Source organism: Cygnus olor, chromosome 30, assembly GCF_009769625.2.
Source record: "Cygnus olor isolate bCygOlo1 chromosome 30, bCygOlo1.pri.v2, whole genome shotgun sequence".
Lineage (NCBI taxonomy): Eukaryota > Metazoa > Chordata > Aves > Anseriformes > Anatidae > Cygnus > Cygnus olor.
In genome coordinates, this window is record NC_054087.1 from 262,289 (window position 1) to 283,991 (window position 21,703).

Genomic DNA, 21,703 nt, shown 5'->3' on the forward strand with positions numbered 1-21,703 from the left:
GGGAAGGGCCCCGTTGGGCAGGGGTGTTCCCACGGCCCCTCCACCCCCACCCCAGGGTGCACCCACCCAGGGGGGCACGGGGACCCTGGGTACGGGCACAGTCCCTGTAGCTTTTTGCCCATTTTCACCCTTTTTTTCACCGGAACGTGCGGGATTCCGGGGGACATCACGACAGCGTGGGGGTGACACCCACCGTCGGTGTGCGGGATCGGGGGGCTAAACCCACCTTTGGTCCAAAACCAGGGAAATCCACCCCAAAACCGTGAAAATTCACTGCAAACCAGGGAAATTCACCCCAAACATGGGGAAACTGACCCCAAACCAGGTAAATTTACCCCTAAACCAGTGAAATTCACCACAAAACTAGGGAAATTCACCCCAACAACAGGGAAATTCACCACAAAAACAGGGAATTTCATCCAAAAATGGGGAAATTCACCCGAAACCAGGGAAATTCACCCCATATGCGGGGAATTTCACCCTAAACTGAGGAAATTCACTCTAAAACCGAAGAAATTCTCCCCGAACCGGAGAAATTCACGCAAAACCATGGAAATTCACACTAAAACTGGGGAAAGTCACCCCAAAACCAAGGAGATACACGCAAAAAGTGGTGAATTTCACTTAAAAAACAAGTAGATTCATCCCAAAATTTGGGAAATTAACCCCAAAACCAGGTAAATTCACCCCAATCCAGGGACATTCACCACAAAACTGGGGAAATTCATCCCAAACTGGGGAAATCCATACCAAAACTGCGGAATTTCACCCCAAAAGCATGGAGATTAACCCCAGAATCGGGTAAATTAACAGCAAAACCAGGGAAACTCATCCCAAAACTAGGGAAATTCACCCCAAAACCCGCTAAATTCATCCCCAAACCGGGAAAATTCACCACAATCTTGATAAATTTACTCCAAACTGGGTAAATTTATCCCTGTACTGGGGAAATTCCAGCCTAAACTAGAGAATTTCACCCCCAAACTGGGGAAATTCACCCTCAAACTGGGGAAATTGGTCCCGCAAATGGGTAACTTGACTCCAAACCAGGTAAATTTACCCCCAAACCAGGGAAATTCACTGCCAAATTGGGGAAATTCACCCCAAAACTGGGGAATTTTATCCACAAACTGGGTGAATTATTCCACAAACTGGGTAAATTCACCTGAAACTGGGTAAATTTACCCCCAAACCAGGGAAATTCACCCCAAAACTGGGGAAATTCACTCCCAAACCGGGCAAATTCATCCCCAAACTGGGTAAATTCACCCCTAAACTGGGTAAATTGACCTGAAACGGGGTAAATTTACCCCCAAAGCAGAGAAATTCACCCCCAAATTGGGGAAAGTCACCCCAAACCCAGCGAAATTCACCCCCAAACATGGGAAATTCATCCCAAACCAGGGAAATTCACCCCAAACCAGGGAAATTCACCCCACAACTGGGGAAATTCACCCCAAAACGTGCACGGGAGGCTCCTGGGGAGTGGTCCCGCGGGGGTCCCACGGGGATGGACGGACGGACGGACGGGCGCGGGGCGTTTAAAAAAAAAAAAGAGATGCGTTTATTCCATGATCGGTACAGACCAGATGCATATTCACTGTAGGAAATAAAACCATCGAGTTACTCCAGAGCTCGCCCAATACTGACGCGCCAGGATTGTACTGTATAGTGGGTATTTATGGCACATAACGTCGAACAGTTCGAAGAATAAAATTAAATCGAAGAATGCGCGCCGCCGCCCGCGGAGGGGGGGGGAAGCCCCATGCCCGTGGTGGCAGCCGGTATAAAAACTTTTTTTTTTTTTTTTCAACTTTTTCCTTTTTCTTCTTTTTTTTTTCCAACGTGTTTTTTTTTTTTTTTGTTCGTTTTAAACATATTTTTTTATGACGCTTTAAAAAAAAAAAAACCAAAAAACCAAAAAACCAAAAAACCGTGGCTTTCTGGTTCTTACAGTTAAAAATATAGACTAAAAGTTTGAAACTGAGCAAAATAGAAGCAGTGTGTTCTTTACACCGAATTTGGTGGGGCTCACCAAAAAACCTCAAACAAATATATGCCAACTATATTCACTATACAATACAGCCACAAACACTAGTGGCAGGGTGGTGACGTCCCCCGCTGCCGCTGTTTTTTTTTTTTCCCCGCTCCACCCCGCGATGCAGAGGGACGAATGACACCCGGTGAAGAGTTTGAGCAGTGCCGAATTTTCTGGAGGAAGGAAGGAAAAAAAAAAAAAGGGGGGTGGTGGTGGTGGTGGCGGTGGCGGTGGTGGTGGTGGCGGGGGGGGTGGGGGGGTGAGGGGGGGAAATATAAACGAACGAACGAAAAGACTGAAAGAATCTGACTTTGGTTGGTAGTCTAGCTCCGGTTCCCGGAGCGCCGCGCGCCGCCGGAGCCTCCACCGAGCGGCCACACGCGCGCGCGCTCGCCGCGGTTCCCTTTTTTCGCGAGCGGGCGCGGAGGTGGGGAGGACGGCGGCACCGGGAGCGCCGGCTCATGGAGGAGGAGGGGGGAAGAGAGAGAAAGGCCCCCCCCCCCACCCCTCCCCCCCCACCCCGGCACTGCTCGCTCTCGTGGACGTTCGGCAAGTCGAGGAGGACCCTGGCGTCTAGAAAAAGGTGTGACGAAGATGAAGTCCTGGGATATACGGCGAATACGTTTGGCATAGAGGATGTCGAGTGACGACGGGGGCGCGCGCCCGGTGCCGGCGGCGATGCCCCGGGGTGGCCCCCCCACAGGCTTCGCGCGGGGGCGGTGGTCTTCGTCGGTTTTCGGGGAGGGTGGGGGGCGGATGGCGGGCTGTAAGGCAGACCCTGCTGATCCTCCGGAGGCCGCGTTGAAAGAGCCGCGACGGGCGAGCATGCAGGGGGCCGCGGGCGCGCGCGCGCTCCCCTCCCAGCCGCCGGTAACACTATGGAGAGTTCAAAGGTTTTTTTGCCGGGGGGTGGGTTTCGAAAGAGTCAGGAGGAGGAAACGAGGCGCTATTAGAAAAGGTTCTCTTCGAATATTGCCAACAAGTCGCTCTGGAAATTCATGTCGATCGTAGCTGCCATCTGCGGGGAGAGGAGGAAGGGGGCGTCAAGGTGGCGCCAGGGCTCTAAGGTGGCACCAAGATCGTCATGGTGGCATTGGGAGCATCAGTGTGGCACCGGGGGCATCAAGGTGGCACCAAGAGAGTCAAGGTGGCATTAGGGGCATCAAGGTGGCACAGGGGGCACCTAAGTGGCACCAGGGACATCAAGGTTGCACCAAGAGAGTCAAGGTGGCATTGGGGACGTCAAAGTGGCACCAAGGACATTAAGGTAGCATTGGGGCATGAAGCTGGCACCAAGGACATCAAGGTGGCATTAGGGGCATCAAGGAGGCATGGGGGGGCATCAAGGTGGCACCAAGAGTGTCAAGGTGGCATCAGGGGCATCAAAGTGGCACCAAGAGAGTCAAGCTGGCACCAAAAAGCGTCAAGGTGGCATTTGGAGGCACCAAGGTAGCACCAAGGGCATCAAGGTGGTACTGGGGGTGTCACGGTGGCACTAGGGACATCAAAGTGGCACCAGGGTGTCAGCGTGGCACTGAGGACATCAAGGCTGCACCAGGGATGATGCCGATGTGGCACTGGGCACATCAAGGTGGCACCACGGGCATCAAGGTGGCACTGGGTACATCGAGGTGGCACCACCGTTGAGGTCTAGGTGGCACCTGAGGCATCAAGGTGACACCAGGGAGGGGTCTCCACGTCCCTCGGCCATTACACGGGGACGCCGGGGGCCTGGAGCTGCCCGTCCCTGCGGCCGCACTCACCGCCTCCCTGCGCCTCCGCTCCTGCTCCCGCTTCCGGGCCATCTCCCTCTGCTGATCCAGCATGGACTGCGAGGACTGCGGCTGCGAGCTCTGGCCTTGGGGCGCGGAGGCTGTGGCCGGTGGCACCTGCTGCTGCTGCTGCTGCTGCTGCTGCTGCTGCTGTTGCTGCTGCTGCTGCTGTTGTTGCTGCTGCTGCTGCTGCTGCTGCTCCTGGCGCCGCCGCACCTCCTCGTGCACCCTGCGAGCCTGCTCCATGGCGTCTTCGTCGTCGCGGCTCCTGCAACGCCGCCAGCAGCACCCGTGAGACCCCACGCTGTGCCCGGAGCACCCCCCTTTTGCTGTCTGGGGGGGGGGGGGGGGGGGGGGGGGGGCTGCGTGGATTACATCCCCTCTCCCCCCGCAACCCCGACCCGAATGTGGCAGCCGGGCGTGCGTACGGCGCCGCGCCAGCCTCGAGGAACCCCTCGGCCCCAAAAATGCCGGCAGGGCATCGGCGAAGCCGCCCTCACCTCATCCGCTCCTGCTCCCGCCGCAGCCGCTCCTTCTCCCTTTCCACCTGTTCTGCCTGAGCTTTCAGCGCCTTCTCCCGCTCCTCCTTCTCCCGCGCTGCCCTCTTGAACTGCTCGAAGCTGTCGCTGGAGGACTTGGCCGTGGAGGACGGGGTGGTGGGGTGTTTCTGAACCAAGCTCGCCCACGAGCCCATGTTCTTGATTTTCAGGTCCTGGGGAGGGGAGGAGACGTCAGGGGGACAAGGCTCGCCACCAGGACGAGCTGGCGGCCGCACGCACCGCGCTCAACACGCAGCAAACCCCCTGCGGCGGCTGAAACCGGCAAATCCCCGGCAGAAACCAGTCCGGGCTCAAGGCTGGAGGACTGGGGGTGCTGGAGCGGGGGGCGCACGCAGCCTTCAGCTACCCCAAGGGTGAGTGGAAGGACCCGGCACCCTGCCAGAAGCGGGACCAGCTCCCTCTGACCGGTGGCTTCCCGCTGCGATGCCCCCACTCAGCCTCCCTCCGCTTCATTTTGGGGAGGAATTTCCAAAATCGAGGCAAAGGAACGTACCCCCACCCCCGTCCGAAAGCGTGCTGAGCTCAGCCGTACCTTTTTAGGGGCAACGGGCGTTTTTGGTTCCTGCTTCTGTCTGTCTTTGTCCTGCACTCCCGGTGGCGGCGCGTTCTGCTCGGGGGGTCTAATTACGGGCCGCCCGCCCTCCATGGGCTTCATCTCCGTTCCTGCAATGACGAGCGTCACCGTGAGCGGCTGCGCCGCGGGTCCCAGGGGCCAGCCCGTGGAGGATTTCCCGGGGACCTCGCCTGCCGACCCGCCGGGGCGCTCGGACTCACTTTGCGGGATGTGCGCGGGGGGCTTGATGCTCTCCGGGTGTTTCGGAGGGTCCTGCCGCAGCGGGGGGCTGAAGGTTTCGTTTCGGATGACCGGCGAATGCATCTTCTCCTCCTTCACCACCATCGGCTGCGACTGCACGACGGAGGCGGCTCTCATCTCCTGCCACGTTAGCAGATCACAAGGGTCAGGCACTGACCGATGGCCCCTACCCCTTCGCCAGCCCCCTCGCCCGTCCCCCCGGGAAGCAAACCTCCTCTCTCCAGCAATCCGCCCTGGGGGGGGGGGGGGGGAAGGCGACGGCTCCCGGCTGCGCCCCCAGGTGCGGGCTCTGCCTTCCCTTTACCTGTTTTTTTTGGCTGGATATTTTGCTGAGGTGGCGACTGGTGGACCAAGCCCTGGAACGGCGGCATCTGTGGGGAATGCATCATGAGAGGGGAAGGGGCTTCCCTCAAGTGACCTGGAACAGTGCAGCACCACTCGGTTAGCCGGCAGCAACGCTCCTTTCGCCAAACATCACCCCCCCGAGCGCGCCTCGCCCCGACGGCCCAGCGCCGCGACCCGTGACGGGCGACCCCGACGCGTCCGACCGACCGACGCCGGGCCACCGCGGGGGGAACCACGAGCCACCCCAAGGACACCGGGGTGTCACCCGCCGGCAGAAGCGGCGCTGAGAAACCGCACGGATGCTTTTTGCTGCCCCCCTTGCGCCCGGCGGCGGAGGGGCAAGGCCGAGGCACCCGCCACCTCCAGGAGGAAGGGTCGGCGAGCCCGAAATCAGACGGCGCCAATGCGGAAAGTGGGTGTCAAGGGGGTGCTTCTGTGGAGGGCAGCGCCCTTGGGTGCCCCCATCCCTGGTGAAGGGAGCAGGAGGCGAGTGCTCCCCTTGGGATACAACCCTGGGAAACGCTTCTGAAAGCTTTGGGGAACCTGCCCCGGGCAGCTCCGCCTCTCGTTTCGTGTAAAAGCTTGCCTTTTTGGCAACAGCTCAGCGAAAAGAAGGAGCCGCCGCCACCAAGGCCGCTCGCTGGAGGCTTTCCGGAGGCTTCGCCAGCTCCAAGCCTCGTCCAGCCTCCGCTGGGGAGAGCGGAGCCTTGCGCAAGGCTGCAACGCTTCCCGCCTCGTTCCGCCTCCGTGTGAGGCTGCGGGAGGCCGGGAGAGAACCTCGGCCCCGCTGAGCCCTCGTGGGTGGCTTTTTGGGGTCTTTAGCAGGAGCGTGTGCCCGTGCCCGGGGGGCGTTTTGAGCCAAAGGATGCGTGGGGGGAAGGCCACGGTGCGACACGCAGCGTGGCCACCGAACTGTGCCCCAAACGCAGGGAACCGCAGCTCCCCGGTCCCCAAATCCGGACCGACGAGCAGCTCGATGCCACGACCGCAAGCCTGGAGAGCTGGAGCCGCTCCGCGTCCCCGGTCACGTCCCCAGGGAGCCGGGGTGCCCAAAAACCAGGCCGTGGCCACACGTGGGATGCGTCACCCCACGTGGATGATGCCAGGTCGCGCACATGATCCCTGTCCTCCGTGACAACACGGACAACCCCCGCAGGACGCTTTGAGTGGGAGCAGGGAGGAGCCGATTTTCTTTTTTTTGGGAAGAACGGGATGGAGACCTCGGGCTTAGCACGGTCTCCGAGGTGGGATGTGGCCAAAGGAGCTCGCTCGCTCCCACCAGCGCTCAGCCGAGTGCTTTCCGTGCTGGGAAAGGCCACGCTGCGCCTTCCAGCACGCGGCCAGGGGGGACCGAGCCGGGAAAGGGATCAGCAACAGGGCCGGGGGGGCCATGGAACGCCCGGCGGTGTGTGGCCAAGCGTTGATCGCCAGCAACGACACGGCCCGTCCTTGGCTCTCCCCCAAATCCTTCCTCCTCCTCGCCTTGGCAGCTCAGCGGCTGCGCTCCCGGAGGCCCCGCTGGCGAGGCCAAGCCTCCGCTCCTCCCCGGGAGCGCTCGGAAAACGGCGCCCGAAGGGGACGCGCGACCCTGAGATCTCTACAACCGCGGAGCGGCCGACGCCGGCGCGCAACGGGACGGTGCCGGCCGCATCCAGCGCTCGTCCCGTTCGGCAACGGCAGCGCCAAGACCCCAAATCCGGGATCCTGCCTCGGCGAGGGGTTTGTCAGGCTTGGGGCCGGACCGTGGTGACTCCCCCCGAGCCCAGCGCCGTCTTGGACCGCCGGGCGCTGCTCGGGCTCGGAGGACACGGGGCGCCGGCCACCACCCCATAGCCCGGCGTCGCCAAACGCGACCCCGGCGGGGTTCGAGGCTCTCCACCGGCGGCCGCGAGTCCCGCTCACCGGTCGAGTAGGGGTCGGGCTTGTGGTGCCGCGGCGAGGGGTGGTGCTGGATGACTTGCTGAGGTTTCGCCGGCTGCGGCGGCTGCGGCGGCGGCGGCGGCGGCGGCTGCGGGGGCGGATGCTGCTGCGGAGGCGGCTGCGGTTGGGGGATGTGGGAAGGGAAGGACATGGGCTGCATGTGCATGGGCCTCTGCTGGGGCTGGTGCTGCAGCTGCTGCACCGCGGGGTGCGCCGGAGGCTGCAGGGGAGGCTGGGGCTGCGACTGGACCTTCACTGAAGGGAGAAGAGGAGTCTGCGGCTGCACTTTCTGCAGCTGTTGAAGGTAGAGCTGCATCTGGCTGGTGCTCAGAGGCAGGCTGTGGTGAGGCGGGGGCGGCTCCTCGTCCTCCAGCAGGACCTGGGGAGGCTGGGGCAGAGGCGGCTGCGGGAGCAGAGGCTGCTGGCTGATGGCTGGCGAGACGGCCGGCGGGCGCGAAGGCTTCGGGGGCAGCGCGGCGGCGCGGTTGCTGGGTCTCGAGGGCTGCTGAGGCAGAGCGTTGTGCAAAGCTGGGGAGAGAGGGGACGAGACGGTGGCACCGCCTGCGTGGACGCGGGCGGCCTCCTCCCCGCCCGCCCTCCGGGAGCGAGCCAAGGCCGCTTCCTCACTCCCTCCTCTCCCTCCCGCCCCAGGTTCGTGGCTCTAGTAGCCAGCGTGGGGTGTCCAGCACCCAACACGGGGTGTCCAGCACCCAACGAGGGGTGTCCAGCACCCAATAAAGTGCCCAGCACCCAGTGCAAGGTGCCAGCACCCAACATGGGGTGTCTAGCACTCAACATGGGGTGTCCAGCACCCAACACAGCGTGTCCAGCACCTAACACAGGGTGTCCAGCACCCAACAAGGTACCTGGCACCCAGTACAAGGTGCCAGCACCCAACGCAGGGTGTTTAGCACTCAACACGGGGTGTCCAGCACCCAACATGGAGTGTCCAGCACCTAAAAAGGTACCCGGCACCCAGTACAAGGTGCCAGAACCCAACATGGGGTGTCTAGCACTCAGCACGGGGTGTCCAGCACCCAGTACAAGGTGCCAGCACCCAACACGGGGTGTTTAGCATTTAACACGGGGTGTCCAGCACCCAACACAGGGTGTCCAGCACCTAAAAAGGCACCCGGCACCCAGTACAAGGTGCCAGAACCCAACATGGGGTGTCTAGCACTCAGCACGGGGTGTCCAGCACCCAGTACAAGGTGCCAGCACCCAACACGGGGTGTTTAGCATTTAACACGGGGTGTCCAGCACCCAACACAGGGTGTCCAGCACCTAAAAAGGCACCTGGCACCCAGTGCAAGGTGCCAGCACTCAACATGGGGTGTCCAGCACCAAGTACAAGGTGCTAGCACCCAACATGGGGTGTCCAGCACCCAGCAAGGTACCTGGCACCCAGTACAAGGTGCCAGCACCCAACACGGGGTGTCTAGCACCTAATGTAGAGTGTCCGGCCCTCAACACAAGTTGGCCAGCACCCAACAAGGTGACCAGCACCCAACACAGGGTGTCCAGCACCCCATGCAGAGTGTCCACCACCAAACAAAGGGTGCCCAACACCCAACAAAAGCTGCCCAGCACCCAGTGCAAGGTGGCTGGCACCCAACACAGGGTACCGAGCACCCAACGCTGGGTACACAGCACCCAACGCGGGGTACCTAGCACCCAGCGCGGGGTACCTAGCACCCAACGCTGGGTACCTAGCACCCAACACGGGGTACCTAGCACCCAACGCTGGGTACATAGCACCCAACACGGGGTACCTAGCATCCAACGCTGGGTACATAGCACCCAACACGGGGTACCTAGCACCCAATGCGGGATACCTAGCACCCAACGCTGGGTACATAGCACCCAACACGGGGTACCTAGCACCCAACGCAGGGTACCTAGCACCCAACGTGGGGTACCTAGCACCCAACGTAGGGTACCTAGCAACCAACGCAGGGTACCTAGCATTCAACACGGGGTACCTAGCACCCAATGCGGGGTACCTAGCACCCAACGTGGGGTACCTAGCATGCAACGTGGGGTACCTAGCATGCAATGTACGGTACCTAGCACCCAACACGGGGTACCTAGCACCCACACCATGCTCACCTGGAGGAGAGACCACCGCGTGTTGGTTCAGGTGGGGAGGAGTGCTGTGCTCAGGTGGCTGGGGAAGATGGGGTGGCATCTCCGGCTGGGGAAGATGCATGATGGGTTGAGTGAAATGTGGCATAGTGTCGAACATGTTCCCTGGGAGTGGGTGCTCCATGACGGGGACTTGCGCGGGTACGAAAGGTGGGGGGGAGGACTTCATCGGTGGCGGCGCTTGCGGAGGGACGGGTGGTGGCGGCGGCGGCTGCTGTGGCTGTAGCTGCTGCGGTGGCAGCGGCTGCGGCGGTGGCGGTGGCGGGGGCTGCTGCTGCGGCGGCGGTGGGGGCTGTTGCGGCGGCTGCTGCTGCTGCTGCTGCACCGGTGGATGGTGGTGATGGTGATGCTACGAAACAAATGCTCGTTACCCAAAAATGCCTTGCTGGATTGGACCCCATGGCCGTGACTTGGCTGGCCGTGGGACGGCTTCCAAGCAAAGCAAAAGCCTCTCATGCTGGAGGGCTGGAGTGTTTGAGCCAGCTTGGCAGGACACCCCGTGGCCCCACAGCTCCCTGGGGACTCGATCCCAACCCAGTGGGACAGGGAGGATACTCTGGGTCCTACCTTTTTTTGCTCTCGCCCAGAATGCCCTTTCTTCTTCAATTTTGGTGCCATTTCTGCAAAGAGAAGAGGGGACAGAGCAAATGTTAGTACCCGGACTGTGCTGCTCCGCGCATCCACGGTGAAAGAAACAGAGCGGCCAACCCGCGGCAGCGGTTTGCTATGACCCACTTAAACCCACTTAATCCCCTGAGCTGGCTTTTCCTGAGCTCCCCACCTGGGACCGGGGAGGATCGGGGTTTTCAGCATCGTGCTGCGGGACCCACACGCGAACGCAATGAGATGGGAGCCTCCCTCCAGCAGCATCTCTGCTGCTCGGGTTTCGGCAAAGCAGCACACGAGAGCAATGGAGCTGTGCTTGACCAGACTCAGCTATTCCAGGAATGCCGCCTCGCTCTGAGGCAGAGATAAGGAGAGAGACGCTGGAACCACAAGGAGATAAAAAAAAAAAAAAAAAAAGAAATGGAGCTAGGCAAACAGCAACCCTGCCTCCTAACCCAGAGGATTTGGGTCTGGCTGTGTGAGCGGACAAAGGGTGATCTCTCACGCCTCCTCCCTGTGCTGCGCGGAGAGCCGGAGATATTTTTAAAGCACGATCATCGCAACAACTGGCCTAAGTTCGTGTACACAACCACCCTTTCCCAGGATTTCCTCTGCAAGTCCACGCCAAGAAACGGCGAAGCAACAGAAATACATTTGTCCGATATCAGGTTATCCAGCCAAAAATTCCTCGGCGGCAAATTCCAGCCCGACAGCGCTCGACTCCTTTGGCCTTATGTGGCGTTATTTCAGCCGTGCTTGGCACGGGAGGGAATTTCGACCCCAACACCGTTTCCAAAGGTGGCTTGAGACAGCCCTGGTAAAATCAGCCTTGCCCGTTTTTTTGGCTAATTTTTTAGGCTCGCCTCCTCTTCCTCTCCTGGGTTGAGGCATAGTGGAAGAGGTTTTGATGAGGACACAAAGATCTGGGCATCATCGAACACCCAAAAGCAAAAGGAACGTGCTCTGATTTTGCAGATGACGAGGCTGAAGCAAAAAGAAATGTCAATTTGGAAAGAAAAGGAAAATCTCAGCTCAGGGCACCAACCACAACAAAAGTGTCCAGCCCCTGCTGCAGACAACATGCCCGCAAAGAGTCCTTTGGACGGCAAGAATTGTTTGATGTGGGTGCACGAAGGTGGCAGAGCCCCTTTGGAAATCTCCACGCTTGCAGATCCAGTGGAAGAGAGCGCGTGGTGGCCGTTTCCAGCTCCTGCAGCCCAGCTCCGGGAGATTTCGCCTTCTCAGGGCAAAAATACAGGGATGAATTTGTGGCTGGAAGCTGGTCAAAGGGAAAGGTGGCTGTGGATGCAGGGAAAAGCAAGACGGGCTGAGAAATGGGTGACTTCTGTGGATGCTCCACTTACCTAGGGCTGCGCGGCCATGGGGCTGTGTGGCCAAAAGCCTCCCAGCCCCACAGCGAGCAGTGATATGGGGGGGTTGCAAGGAGCCCTGCTTCTGCCTTATCTGGGGTAAAAGCACTCGTGGGAAGGGAAAGGACTTGAAACTTGGAGGAAGGTGCACTGCAGACTGCGGGTATCGGGGAAGAGAAGAGAAAAGCGTTGGGTGGCGTGGAACTAAGATGTGTCCTCGAAGGAGATGGGCTGGGGCTAAAAAAGCCACGCGAGCATCGTGGCAGAGCGCTTCTCTCTAATCCGGGTTGGAGACGCCAACCCGCACGGCTTCGAGGCCGAAAGACGAGGAAGGGGAAAACCCCGAGGGCCAGCGGTGGGGTCAGAGCAAGCAACCGCGGCGAGAACGGACGGGGATCCAGCGCTGAGAAGCCGGCACCTTTTCTCATCGCTTCTTTGGGGAGATGCTCGCGTATTTCCCCACCGTCCTGGATGAGGTTCGGTGCAGGCAGGGCGCACGGCGTCCCCGGTGTACACTCGGTACCGCAGGCGACCATCCAGGCTGGGAAGCGGCGCTGGTCCCGCTCGGCATTGGGAGCACGCCACGATGCGACGGAAGCGTTCTCCGGCACCACAGCCGATTGCAGAGGTGCAAAAAGATCCGAGCCCTGGCTGAGGATGGGCAACTGAGCATCCTCCACTGGCTTGGCACGATGGCAACTGGTGGGCAACCGGCGGGCAACCGGCAGCGAAGCTGCGGGGGCCTCCCCAAGGGGGAAAAAAAAAACAAAAAAAAGGGGTTTTGTGCCCAAAACGAGCCCTGTCCAAGCAGCTGGGAGCTTGAAGGAAAAAGAACATCGGCGGGCCTGCCACTCTGCTTTGTGTGCGTGGGTGAAAGCACCGAAAAACACAGGAATGCAGTTTCCATGATGTCATTTCAGCACATTTGACAGAGCAGGAGGATGGTGCTGAGCTGCTCAGCACCCAAGCGGCTCCTGCGGGCGCACGCCTTCCCTGGAGGCTCTCCGGCACCTTCCCCTCTTCAGGGTTTCTTCCCTAAATTCTTGGCTCCTGCTCCCACCCACATCTGTCCCGAATAGCAAATCCCTAACGTACGCTTCCCTAGCGGCAAGACTTCCATCTCCACGTAAAATATTTAAAAACTACGATTCCAGGATTATACAAAAGGTGCATTTTTCTGGAGCAAGCCAAACACTTTATTTATTTTATTATTTAAAAACAGAACGAAACGAACAAAAAAAAAACTATACAATTTTTTTTTCTTTTCTTTTTGGAAGGAGGTTGTGGTTACATGGCTGTTATAATCCAAAAGCATGCAGACAAGATATAAAAATAAACAGATTTGTATAAAGTAATTCTTTGTAGCAGATAAAACACTAACTGGAAGAAATCTGAATAAAAACGGTACGAAAACAGTCCATTCTTGGTCAAATCCATTCCAACTTTCAAACAGTTCACACTGGTGCAATTCGAGAGAGCTAGAGTTACAAGTTTGCTGAAGAAACATGCAGTTATACATTCCAATAAAAGAGAGCACGATCCCACCCCCCCTGCGCCTCGCAGGGAAATAACACGCGGCAGAACAAACGGCTCGGCCGCGGAGAACATTTTAACAAGTGGCTAAAAGAGACCCGAATTTAAGGAAAATGGCACGAGAAACAACTTGGGAACAGGCTATTGCTTATCGACAGAGCTGCCCCTGGGTAGAAAAGCTGACTCAAAGAGGTTTTGGGACGGCGGAGCCGTTTGCGGCCCCGCCAAGTGGTCCTGGGGTTGGGTCTGGGTGGTTTTTTAGCACCTACGGTGAAAACCTGAGCCTGGGTTTCCCCTTTCCAGCCTCGCAGCCGCAGCAAAGCCCGTGAGCTCCTAAAAAAGGCAGGAATCATCTATGGGAAAAGCAGGGGGATTTGGGGTTCTGGGGGAGAGCAGGACCTGCGGGATCAGCAAACGAGGCTAAAACGCGCCCGAAGCTCTCTGCCCTCTGCCATCCAGGCAAAACCATCGCGATGGAAGCGTGGAAAGGGCTCGTGGTGCCGAAACGAGCGGCACCCGGCTGGACCGAGCCCAGAAATGGCCCAGGAAAGGGGGCGGAAAGGAGCAAATCCTTCCTAAAAACCCGCTTCGAACAACCAACGGTTCAGCCGCGGCAGCGCCAGCCCTCTCTCGAGGCCACAGAATGGATCCAGGGTTAAATAAAAACTTGCTCGAGTCAATAAAAGTTGCCCTGAGCAAGCAGGAGAGCATCGCGGAGGACACCAGGACCGGCTTCGCGACGACAAAACCCGAGCCACTGGCAGCGGCGAGATGCCGCGCCGCCTCGTCACACCGCCTAACGTTAGCTCCTCTCTTCCCAAGGGCAGAAACAGCTCCAAGCACGGGCTTGCTGAAAGCCCAAAAACGGCTTTTCTCCCATTTCGCAGCCCGGTTTTTGATTCCTTAATAACAAACTGCCTGCACCAGCCCTGGGTTTGACACCGCTGCCATTGCACCTGTGCCTTAAGCAAAGCCTTTACGCACCTACATGCTTGGATCTCGTTCAAAACTCGCTAAAACAGGGAGATTTTGAAAAAAAAAACAACAAAAAACAAACAACAAAATCCACAAGTACGAAACCCAAGAGGCCGTTGCTGCTACCTGAGAAGTGTAAAAGCCACGGCTGTTTTCCCCAAAAGCTCGGGGTCGTTTGCATGCACCTGGGCGCTAATTACGACGAGTTAGACTGGAATAACCCTCTCGTTCTGCACCGCTGGTTTCGCAGGGCTTAAGGCAAAGGCTGCTCAGTCTCGTCTCTTACACGACAAAGCCCGTATTTATTTCCCCCCCCCCCCCCTCTTTGAAGCCTCCTGCTTTCAGAGTATCGCCGTACCTGCGGGTTTAGAGGAGGAGAACAACGCTCCCGACTTAAATAAACACAACACGCTCTGCTGGCAACTGAACCGAGGGCTGGAGACATCGCTCCTAAGTGAGCAGGAGAAAAAGGACCTAGGAAAAAGGATCCACAAAAAAGGATCCAGGAAAAAGGACCCATGGAAAAGGATCCAGGAAAAAGGATCCTCGTCTTACGAGCTCTGGGCTGCAAAAAGCAAGAGACAGCTCGTGGGAGAGCGCTGCCCGACAGCAAAGCTGCGTGCAGCTTCAAAGCAAGTCAACAGCGTTCGCAGTTAATTGCAGTTAATTCTCGTTGACGGCTTTATGGCATCTAGTTTTGCTTGCACCCGTGAGCACAGCCTGCCCGGCTTTTTTTTCTCAAAGCGCTGAACCAAAGCAAGAGCAAACTGAGGTAAAACAGAAGTCGTGCATCAGCATGTGTCAGGTTTTAACATCCCCAACGTCTACTGCGCAAAACCCACGGCGTGATCCCACCGCGCAGCAGCTCAGCAGCCAAACGAAGTGGCCAGAGAAAAAAGACACAGAAAAGCTCGTGAGATGCCTGACCCTAACTCAAATCGGAGAGCAAACTTTGGAAGCCTACCAAAGTGGCAAACCCAATTCTCCACCTCCCCAGTTTCCAAGAGCTGGGGTAAATACAGGAATATTTAACAACAGCAAAAAGGAACGGCCTCATCCTGCTCCAAGGTCCACAGGGACCGGGGACAAGGACAGGGCTGCCATGTCACCGAAAGCGTGGTTACGCACGGCATCGGAAACGTGCAGCCCCCCCCCAGCAATTAAACAGGGCCCCAATAATTAGAGGGAACGAAGCAGCTCTGCAGGCACCCGGCCACGCTGCCAGCGAGGGCTTTCGGCAGCTCGTGGTGTTCGATCGGGAGGGGAGGCTTGGCTTTTTTAGGAAAACCAAAGCCCCGATGGCTGTAAATTACTAAAAAAAAAAAAAAAAAAAAAAAAAAGGAGTTTAACCATCTTCTGTTTGCCACATTGCATCATTGATGCAGTTCTCTTCTAAATCCAAAGGTTTGGGCTTCTATCTGCAAATTGTTTTCTCCCTCTCCGCATTTATAGCCCCATCACCAGGCACGGTTTGGGAGAAAAAACAGCATTTTCAGTTTCATCAGAGGCCGGTTTTGTCAGCTGGAGCAGATTTGGGGCTGTGGGAGGCTTTGATGCTGTTACACAAGCACAGCTCCCAATTATCCCCACCTAATTCCATTAGCAGGGAGGGCTGGGCACCGTTTTGGTGCGCGGTCCAATGCCGCCTCTTTGGCAAAGAAGAATTTCCAACCAGCACCACATCGCCCTCGTCAGATTCGCCTCCGCGGGCGATTTTTTCGTTCCACATTTCGTTTGGAAACGGGACCCGCAGCCCGGGTTCAGGTGGGGTCGGCCCCTGATGAAACTTTGGGTCTAGTGGGAGGTGTCCCTGCCCACGGCGGGGGGCTGGAACCCGAGGGTTTTTAAGGTCCCCTTCCGACCCCAACCACGCTGCGGCTCTAGGACCCGAGACGGCGAGCGGCGTCCCTGGGAGGGATGCGTGGAGATGCCACCCCCGGGAGAAAAGCGCTCGCTTCTGCTTCGGTCTATTCCATCACGAGCCCTCTGCACCCTAGGAGTTACTAAAATCGCTTCGTTTAGAGCTCTGCCTGTCCCCTCCAGCGCCTGCTCGCAGCAAAACACGGCCCCTTCAGAGCTCTCGTCCCACCTGGGACCGCGGACAAGCAGGATGGCGCTTAGCCAAGCGGCCGCACGGCGCGGCGAGCCCTCGGGAACACGCGCGGTGCCCAACACGGCCAGGGGGGCTCCGAGCCCCTGGCAAAGCCACACAGAGCTGCAGGCAGGAGGAGATAAATGGAAATAAGCGGCCCGAGTGTTTTCTACGAGCACAAACACGGCCGGTTTGTTTCACTGCTTTGCCAAGGAGCACGGGTCCCCTTTCCCCTCTTGGAATTTGTCACCGACAGATTTAACCTTCCGATCGCCACCTACGAGTTAGTCCAATACAACAAAACCTTTCAAGTTCCTTAAAAAAAAAAACCACGCAGATCCTACTAAAAATACGTGGAAGTAGGCAAAAGCATGCAACCTCCATATGTCACGTTAAAAGATAGCACACTCCAGCGTTATCCCAGACGCACACATCCCTAAAAACTGAAGCATTTACGGGAACTGATGCCAGCTTGGCTCCAATGCAAGTCCAATCAATCCCGGCTGCTGCGTTTTTGGAGGAGAAAGGAAGACGGAGAGGAGCCTTCTGACAGCTCTCAGGCCCTGCTGGTTTCAGAGCTGCAGATCCGCGAGCCTCCAGCCTGTGCGTTTCTTTTCTCCTCCTACCGAAAGGACGCGAGGCTGGAGGCCGGCAGGATCGCCAGCGGATTTCTGCTCGGTCCTGGTGCCGTATGTGCCACGGAGCCAGCCCTGCTCTGAAAGAGGAGGAAGGATACCTCCTGCCTCATGCATCTCCCAGCCGTGCAGAAGCCTTTCTGCTGACCTGCGTGCTGGGAAGAGCCCGGGGTCACCTCTGGAGGCCAAGCTGGGTTAGCAGCTAGAGGGGGAAAGAGCTTTAGTCGACCGCACGGCTTTGCTGACGTAAAAGCAAGCAGGGAACGCCAGCAAGTGATGTTAGAGGACAGAGCAACGCTTCGCAAGAGGGTAAGGGCAGCCTCATCCAAGCCCGAATGACAAAAGGCTGAGGTCGTACCAAGGCAGAAGCACAGAGCTACGCAGAGCAGACGCTGCCCTGGAAGTTTTTACCCTACTTTTTCTACACAGACCTGCCCGACGCCGTAAAAAAGGCTCTTATACACAAATAACACACGTTTCCCAAGTCTTTCTCCACCACACCGCTCTGTTGCACAAGCGTTCCTGGTGAGAACGCCTCGTGCCTCCCGTGAGGACAATAGAGCGGCTTTCTAAAAATACAGATCTAGGTCATCAGCCAGACAAAGAGCTACCTTGGCACATGCCGCAGTTTGGCTCCTGCGCCCACATCCAACTTGAGAAAGGAAAGCTTATGAAAATATCTCGTAGCGCTCGAGAAGTGCCAGAGACAACAGCGCTACTGCCAAGTTGTACACGGAGGGCCCGAGACGGGCAACATGCAGCATCTCCGCTGGGTACATTGGTTTGATTACAAAGACAAAAAATTAAAGACCAAGCCGGTAATGAAAACATATTTATTTATACAGAAAACAGGTATAGGACTGAGTCTTTAAATAAGCTGCATCTAACCTGTTTCTGAATCTTCACTGTCGGAGGAGCTCGACTCGCTGGTGCTCTCAGACTCTGAGGACGAGAACCCCTTCATTTTAGAGGAACCAGCAATTACATCCACTTTTTCTGCTGCAACAAGACAACAGTACAAGAGCGTCAGAAGGAGAAGAAGCCCCCCGGAACCCTGCCTCCTGCTGCGTGCTCCTAACTGACTGCCGCTAACAGCGAGACCCCCGGGGGGCTGCGTGGCAAACCCCCCTTGATTTTGCTGCGCTTATTCCCACCGCTGACTTGCACGAGCTGGGCTGCAGCAGGCCCTCGGAGGTCTTACAGGGGGCGATTTCCTAAGGGGCGGAAAATGATGGGGGTTTCCCCTCCCACCGTGTCAGGCCAGGGCTGCTGCCGAACCTGGGCTCCTCTCCGCCGCTCGCGGCCACCCCGAGCTCTCTGTGCCCAGCAGCGGCGGGTTCTCGCTGCTGAAAATTCACTTTGTTTTTTTAGCTGCATTGCCTTCCTGGCCCAGGTAGGCAGCCAGACAGGTGGCTGAGGCAGCGGGAAGTACGCAGCTGCCTATTTTAATAGCTTAAGCCCCAATAAAAATGGGTCGCTACAGCTGAAGAGCCCTCGGGCCCTGCTGTACCTCTTTACGACTTGCTAAACCGAAACAGAACTATCTAAATGTTTTAATTGGGTACAAGAGCATAAAGCAAGCTCCCGAGGTTTGGGTAGGTTTGTTTTCCACTCTGGTTTATAGCACGCTGTGATCACCCCCCTCTTGCCCACGGGCAACTAGGAGGTTCCTTTCAAATCCCCCAAGATTTCATTTCAGTAACCAAAATGCTTATCAGTTCCTCAGCCGTGAATAAACGGGGATGTTGAAAAGTGGAATAAAAAGCCTCCAGAGGCTGGCAGAGAGGAGGGGCGAGGTCGGGAGCCTCAGCCCAAAGAGCAGGCAGCTCAAAGCGAGCCCCGTGCCCTGCAGGACGCCGTGGTCCCCCCACCCACCTCCATTCCCCTGCCCCACCACAAGGCTGCTGCTCATCAGAAAGAGCACCCGTGGTTTTTATAAAAACAGCCTGCCTCGGGCTGAAACGGCGGGTGCTGTTCCACCTAACTGGCAGCAAGTTGCACGCTTCGTATCGGTAGGATTTGGAAGAAAATATTTACGTTAGAGGGAGGCCGAGGATCAGCAGCCTCGTGTCTGAGCAGCTGGATTCAGGTCCAGCAGCAGGATTTAACAGACACGCTGTGGTGGCATTGCTCCTTTTGCTAGAGAAGTAGTAGCTCCTCTCTTTCACTGAGCAAGGATATAAAACGCCTAAAAACCGGCACGTGTGCACCCATCTCTCTCTGCAAATCTGTCACACGGCTGGGAACACCCGGCTGGAACATGAGGGGAACAGCTTTGAGGCTGACAGGTACCTTGAGGTTTCCTCTTCTTCCGTAAACACGATGTCACGTATCTCTCCAGCTCCCGTAACGTGGAGGGTTTCAATGTCTCAAAGTCAATTTCAATCTCATCGGGATTGGAGTTTTTAAGCGAGGGTTCTCTTGACTGGATGATATGGACAACTCGGCCCAGTTTCTCACCAGGGAGTTTGTTAATGTCCAGGCTCAGCTGCCTCTTCTCCTCATAGGACATTGGCTTACACTTCTCCTCCTCCTCAGACTCGTAGGCTGGAGGGGGCTTGCTGTTCTTCACCGTCACAGGCTCCTTCTTACTACTTAAGAATAATTATAAAATGTTATTACAGAGCACACCAAAACACAGAGACGTTTCAAAAAGCAGCTGCTTGGCTCTAACATCGTGTAACAACCACGTCGCTCTTATTTTACAACTACCGCTGCGGCATCAAACAGAGAACAAACCGGGCACGAGGTGCAGGAGGGAGCTCTCTGCACGTTTCCTTTCAATCCCAAAGGGCATCCTCTTATTTTCCAGCCCAGCCACGAGGCTGGATGCGGGATGCTCAGCCTGCTACCCGTTGGACATCCGAGTCCAAGCTACCCGTCCAACGTTCCCTCAACTCAGACAGAAATGAGCAGCTCCAGAGGTTAATTCTTCACATCTGCGCTCGGACGGACGAAAGCCTAACTGATGCTGCGCATTTCCCTGCTGGAAAGGCTTCTGCTGTGTGGAGTCTGACACCGCAGCAGCACTAGGGCAGCACAATCTCCCTGTAGGCTGCATGCAGGCAGAAGCAAAAGCCAGCATCCGTAAAGAAATACGTTCACAAGAAGCAACAACTCCTTAATTTCATCTCGTTACAGCTAAATACGCCAAACTCCTCCTTTTCACCTCCTTTTCAGGGTTCAATACCAAGGCACAACATCCCCTTCCCGTTCGAGCAGCAGATACTCGGCTCTTGGCACCTTACCTCTTCGTTCAAAACCTCCAGCTCCAACAAAAGGAAGGGGTGGGAAAACTAGAGAACGCAGGGCGCTGAGATGCAGCGGCCCGACTTTGCGGGGTTTTCCCTCCTGTACTTAACGTGCTAAAAGCAGCCCCAGCAGGCAGACACCGAAACACAGCAGCACAAGCAGGTGCTGCTGCTGAACTCGTGCCCACGACTCAAACCGATCGCACCAGCGCGAAGGCGAGGGGCCTTGCTGCGAGCCAGCCCTACCAAAGGCGTAGGAGTTACTTTTCAAGAATCCTGTGTGTAAGAAAGTTAATTATCACAAGAAAAAAAACGAGTGTCATGCTCCTCAGCGCAACAAAACATGACGGAACAGGAACAGGGCTGACCTGGAGGTACTGCTGTTGCTGTTACTTTTCTTAGCCTTCTTGGGTGGCGGTTCCTTGGCTTTACTTTTCTTGCTGTCTTCCAGTTCTTCCTTCTTTTTGTGCTTCTCCTTCTTCTTCTCCTTCTTGTCTTTCTCCTTCTTCTTTGGTTTGTTTTGCTGTGGCTGGGACAGGGCTGCAAGCTGTTCATGCACTGCTTTAAGCTGAGAGGCAGACACACAAAGATCAAGATACTTTTGCCCAGCACCTCCTTCTCTCCATATTAATCACCTCTCTCTCTCTTTTCTCCATCTTTCTGTACCACATGTGTTTTCTTATCTTTTACTACTAACTAGGTCACTTCTTCCAGCTTTTCAACACACTGATTTTTGTATATTTAAGTGTCTTGACCTCTGCAACAGGAAGGAGGCAATCTTTTTATAGAGCCTGGCACAGCTTTTCTCCCCGCTAGGGCAGAAGCGGGCTGCTCACTTCCTCAGCACCAGTCAACGCTTTTACTTCCCAGTGCCAACAACGTCACAAACTGGAAGGACGCAAGCTGGAGCTGCCTGCTCTTTATCTCATCGCCTTCCCCCGCAGAGTGTCAGCTGGCCACAGCGGATAAATCCTCCTCCTGAGGGCTCAGGCAGCCCTGAAGGCATTCAGCCCGCTTATACGGCAGCACCTGACCACGGGCAGCGAGCTCCTGCAGCTGGGGACTATTTTGTGCATCTGCGAGAGCCCTGGGAGGACCGTTCTGAACTGCACCCACTCCTCCGTACTCCACCAGCCCTTTACAGCTCGCAGAGCACTTTACAGCCGACACTCGCTATCAGACAGCGGTCCCAAGGCTGTGAGCTAAATAAAACAAGCTGCCTGAGGCGGTCGAGGTGAAGAAGGACACCCCGGGCACCCCCAATCCGTCGGGACGGACACGGTACCTGCTCCTGGAGTTCTGCTAACCGCTGAGCTCGCTCTTCCTCGGAGTCATCCGACGAGCTGTCGCTGTCCGAGGAGCTATCGCTGCTGCTATCGCTAGAGGAAGGGGGAGCCACCTTGGTTGGAGGTGGCACCACCACGGGAGAAGAGGCTGGAATCACAGGTTCTTCTGGTTCGTCTGGCATCTTAGCGAAGCGCATCTCAAATACGTCCTGAAAATAACATGGAAAAAATCAGGCAGGGTTTGGCAGAGCACCGGACTACAAAGGCAGTTAGCATCTCCAGGGTGTTCCCTACATACCTGTGGTCTCTACCCGAGCAACAAACACACACACACACAGTCCCGTCTGTTGCAGACAGCATC

General features: G+C 56.9%; 1 protein-coding gene across 9 annotated transcripts in view; it reads right to left on the reverse strand.

The window, feature by feature from the left end:
* Positions 1–1,540: 1,540 nt before the first annotated feature.
* BRD4 (bromodomain containing 4) overlaps positions 1,541–21,703 on the reverse strand; it is a 63,092-nt gene continuing 42,929 nt past the window's right edge. For 6 of the 9 annotated variants that reach the window (XM_040542517.1, XM_040542524.1, XM_040542518.1 and 3 more), the window contains exons 10-22: positions 21,342–21,551; positions 20,425–20,624; positions 19,098–19,399; positions 17,694–17,804; positions 10,162–10,214; positions 9,559–9,943; positions 7,432–7,977; positions 5,493–5,602; positions 5,145–5,307; positions 4,903–5,033; positions 4,311–4,522; positions 3,802–4,078; positions 1,541–3,056 (exon numbers count right to left, since the gene is read on the reverse strand). In XM_040542517.1, the coding sequence (XP_040398451.1) occupies positions 2,988–3,056; positions 3,802–4,078; positions 4,311–4,522; positions 4,903–5,033; positions 5,145–5,307; positions 5,493–5,602; positions 7,432–7,977; positions 9,559–9,943; positions 10,162–10,214; positions 17,694–17,804; positions 19,098–19,399; positions 20,425–20,624; positions 21,342–21,551 (2,769 nt within the window). In that variant the 3' untranslated portion in view covers positions 1,541–2,987. The remainder of the gene's footprint in view (positions 3,057–3,801; positions 4,079–4,310; positions 4,523–4,902; positions 5,034–5,144; positions 5,308–5,492; positions 5,603–7,431; positions 7,978–9,558; positions 9,944–10,161; positions 10,215–17,693; positions 17,805–19,097; positions 19,400–20,424; positions 20,625–21,341; positions 21,552–21,703) is intronic. The other 3 variants (XM_040542525.1, XM_040542522.1, XM_040542526.1) reach the window with 2 other exon arrangements.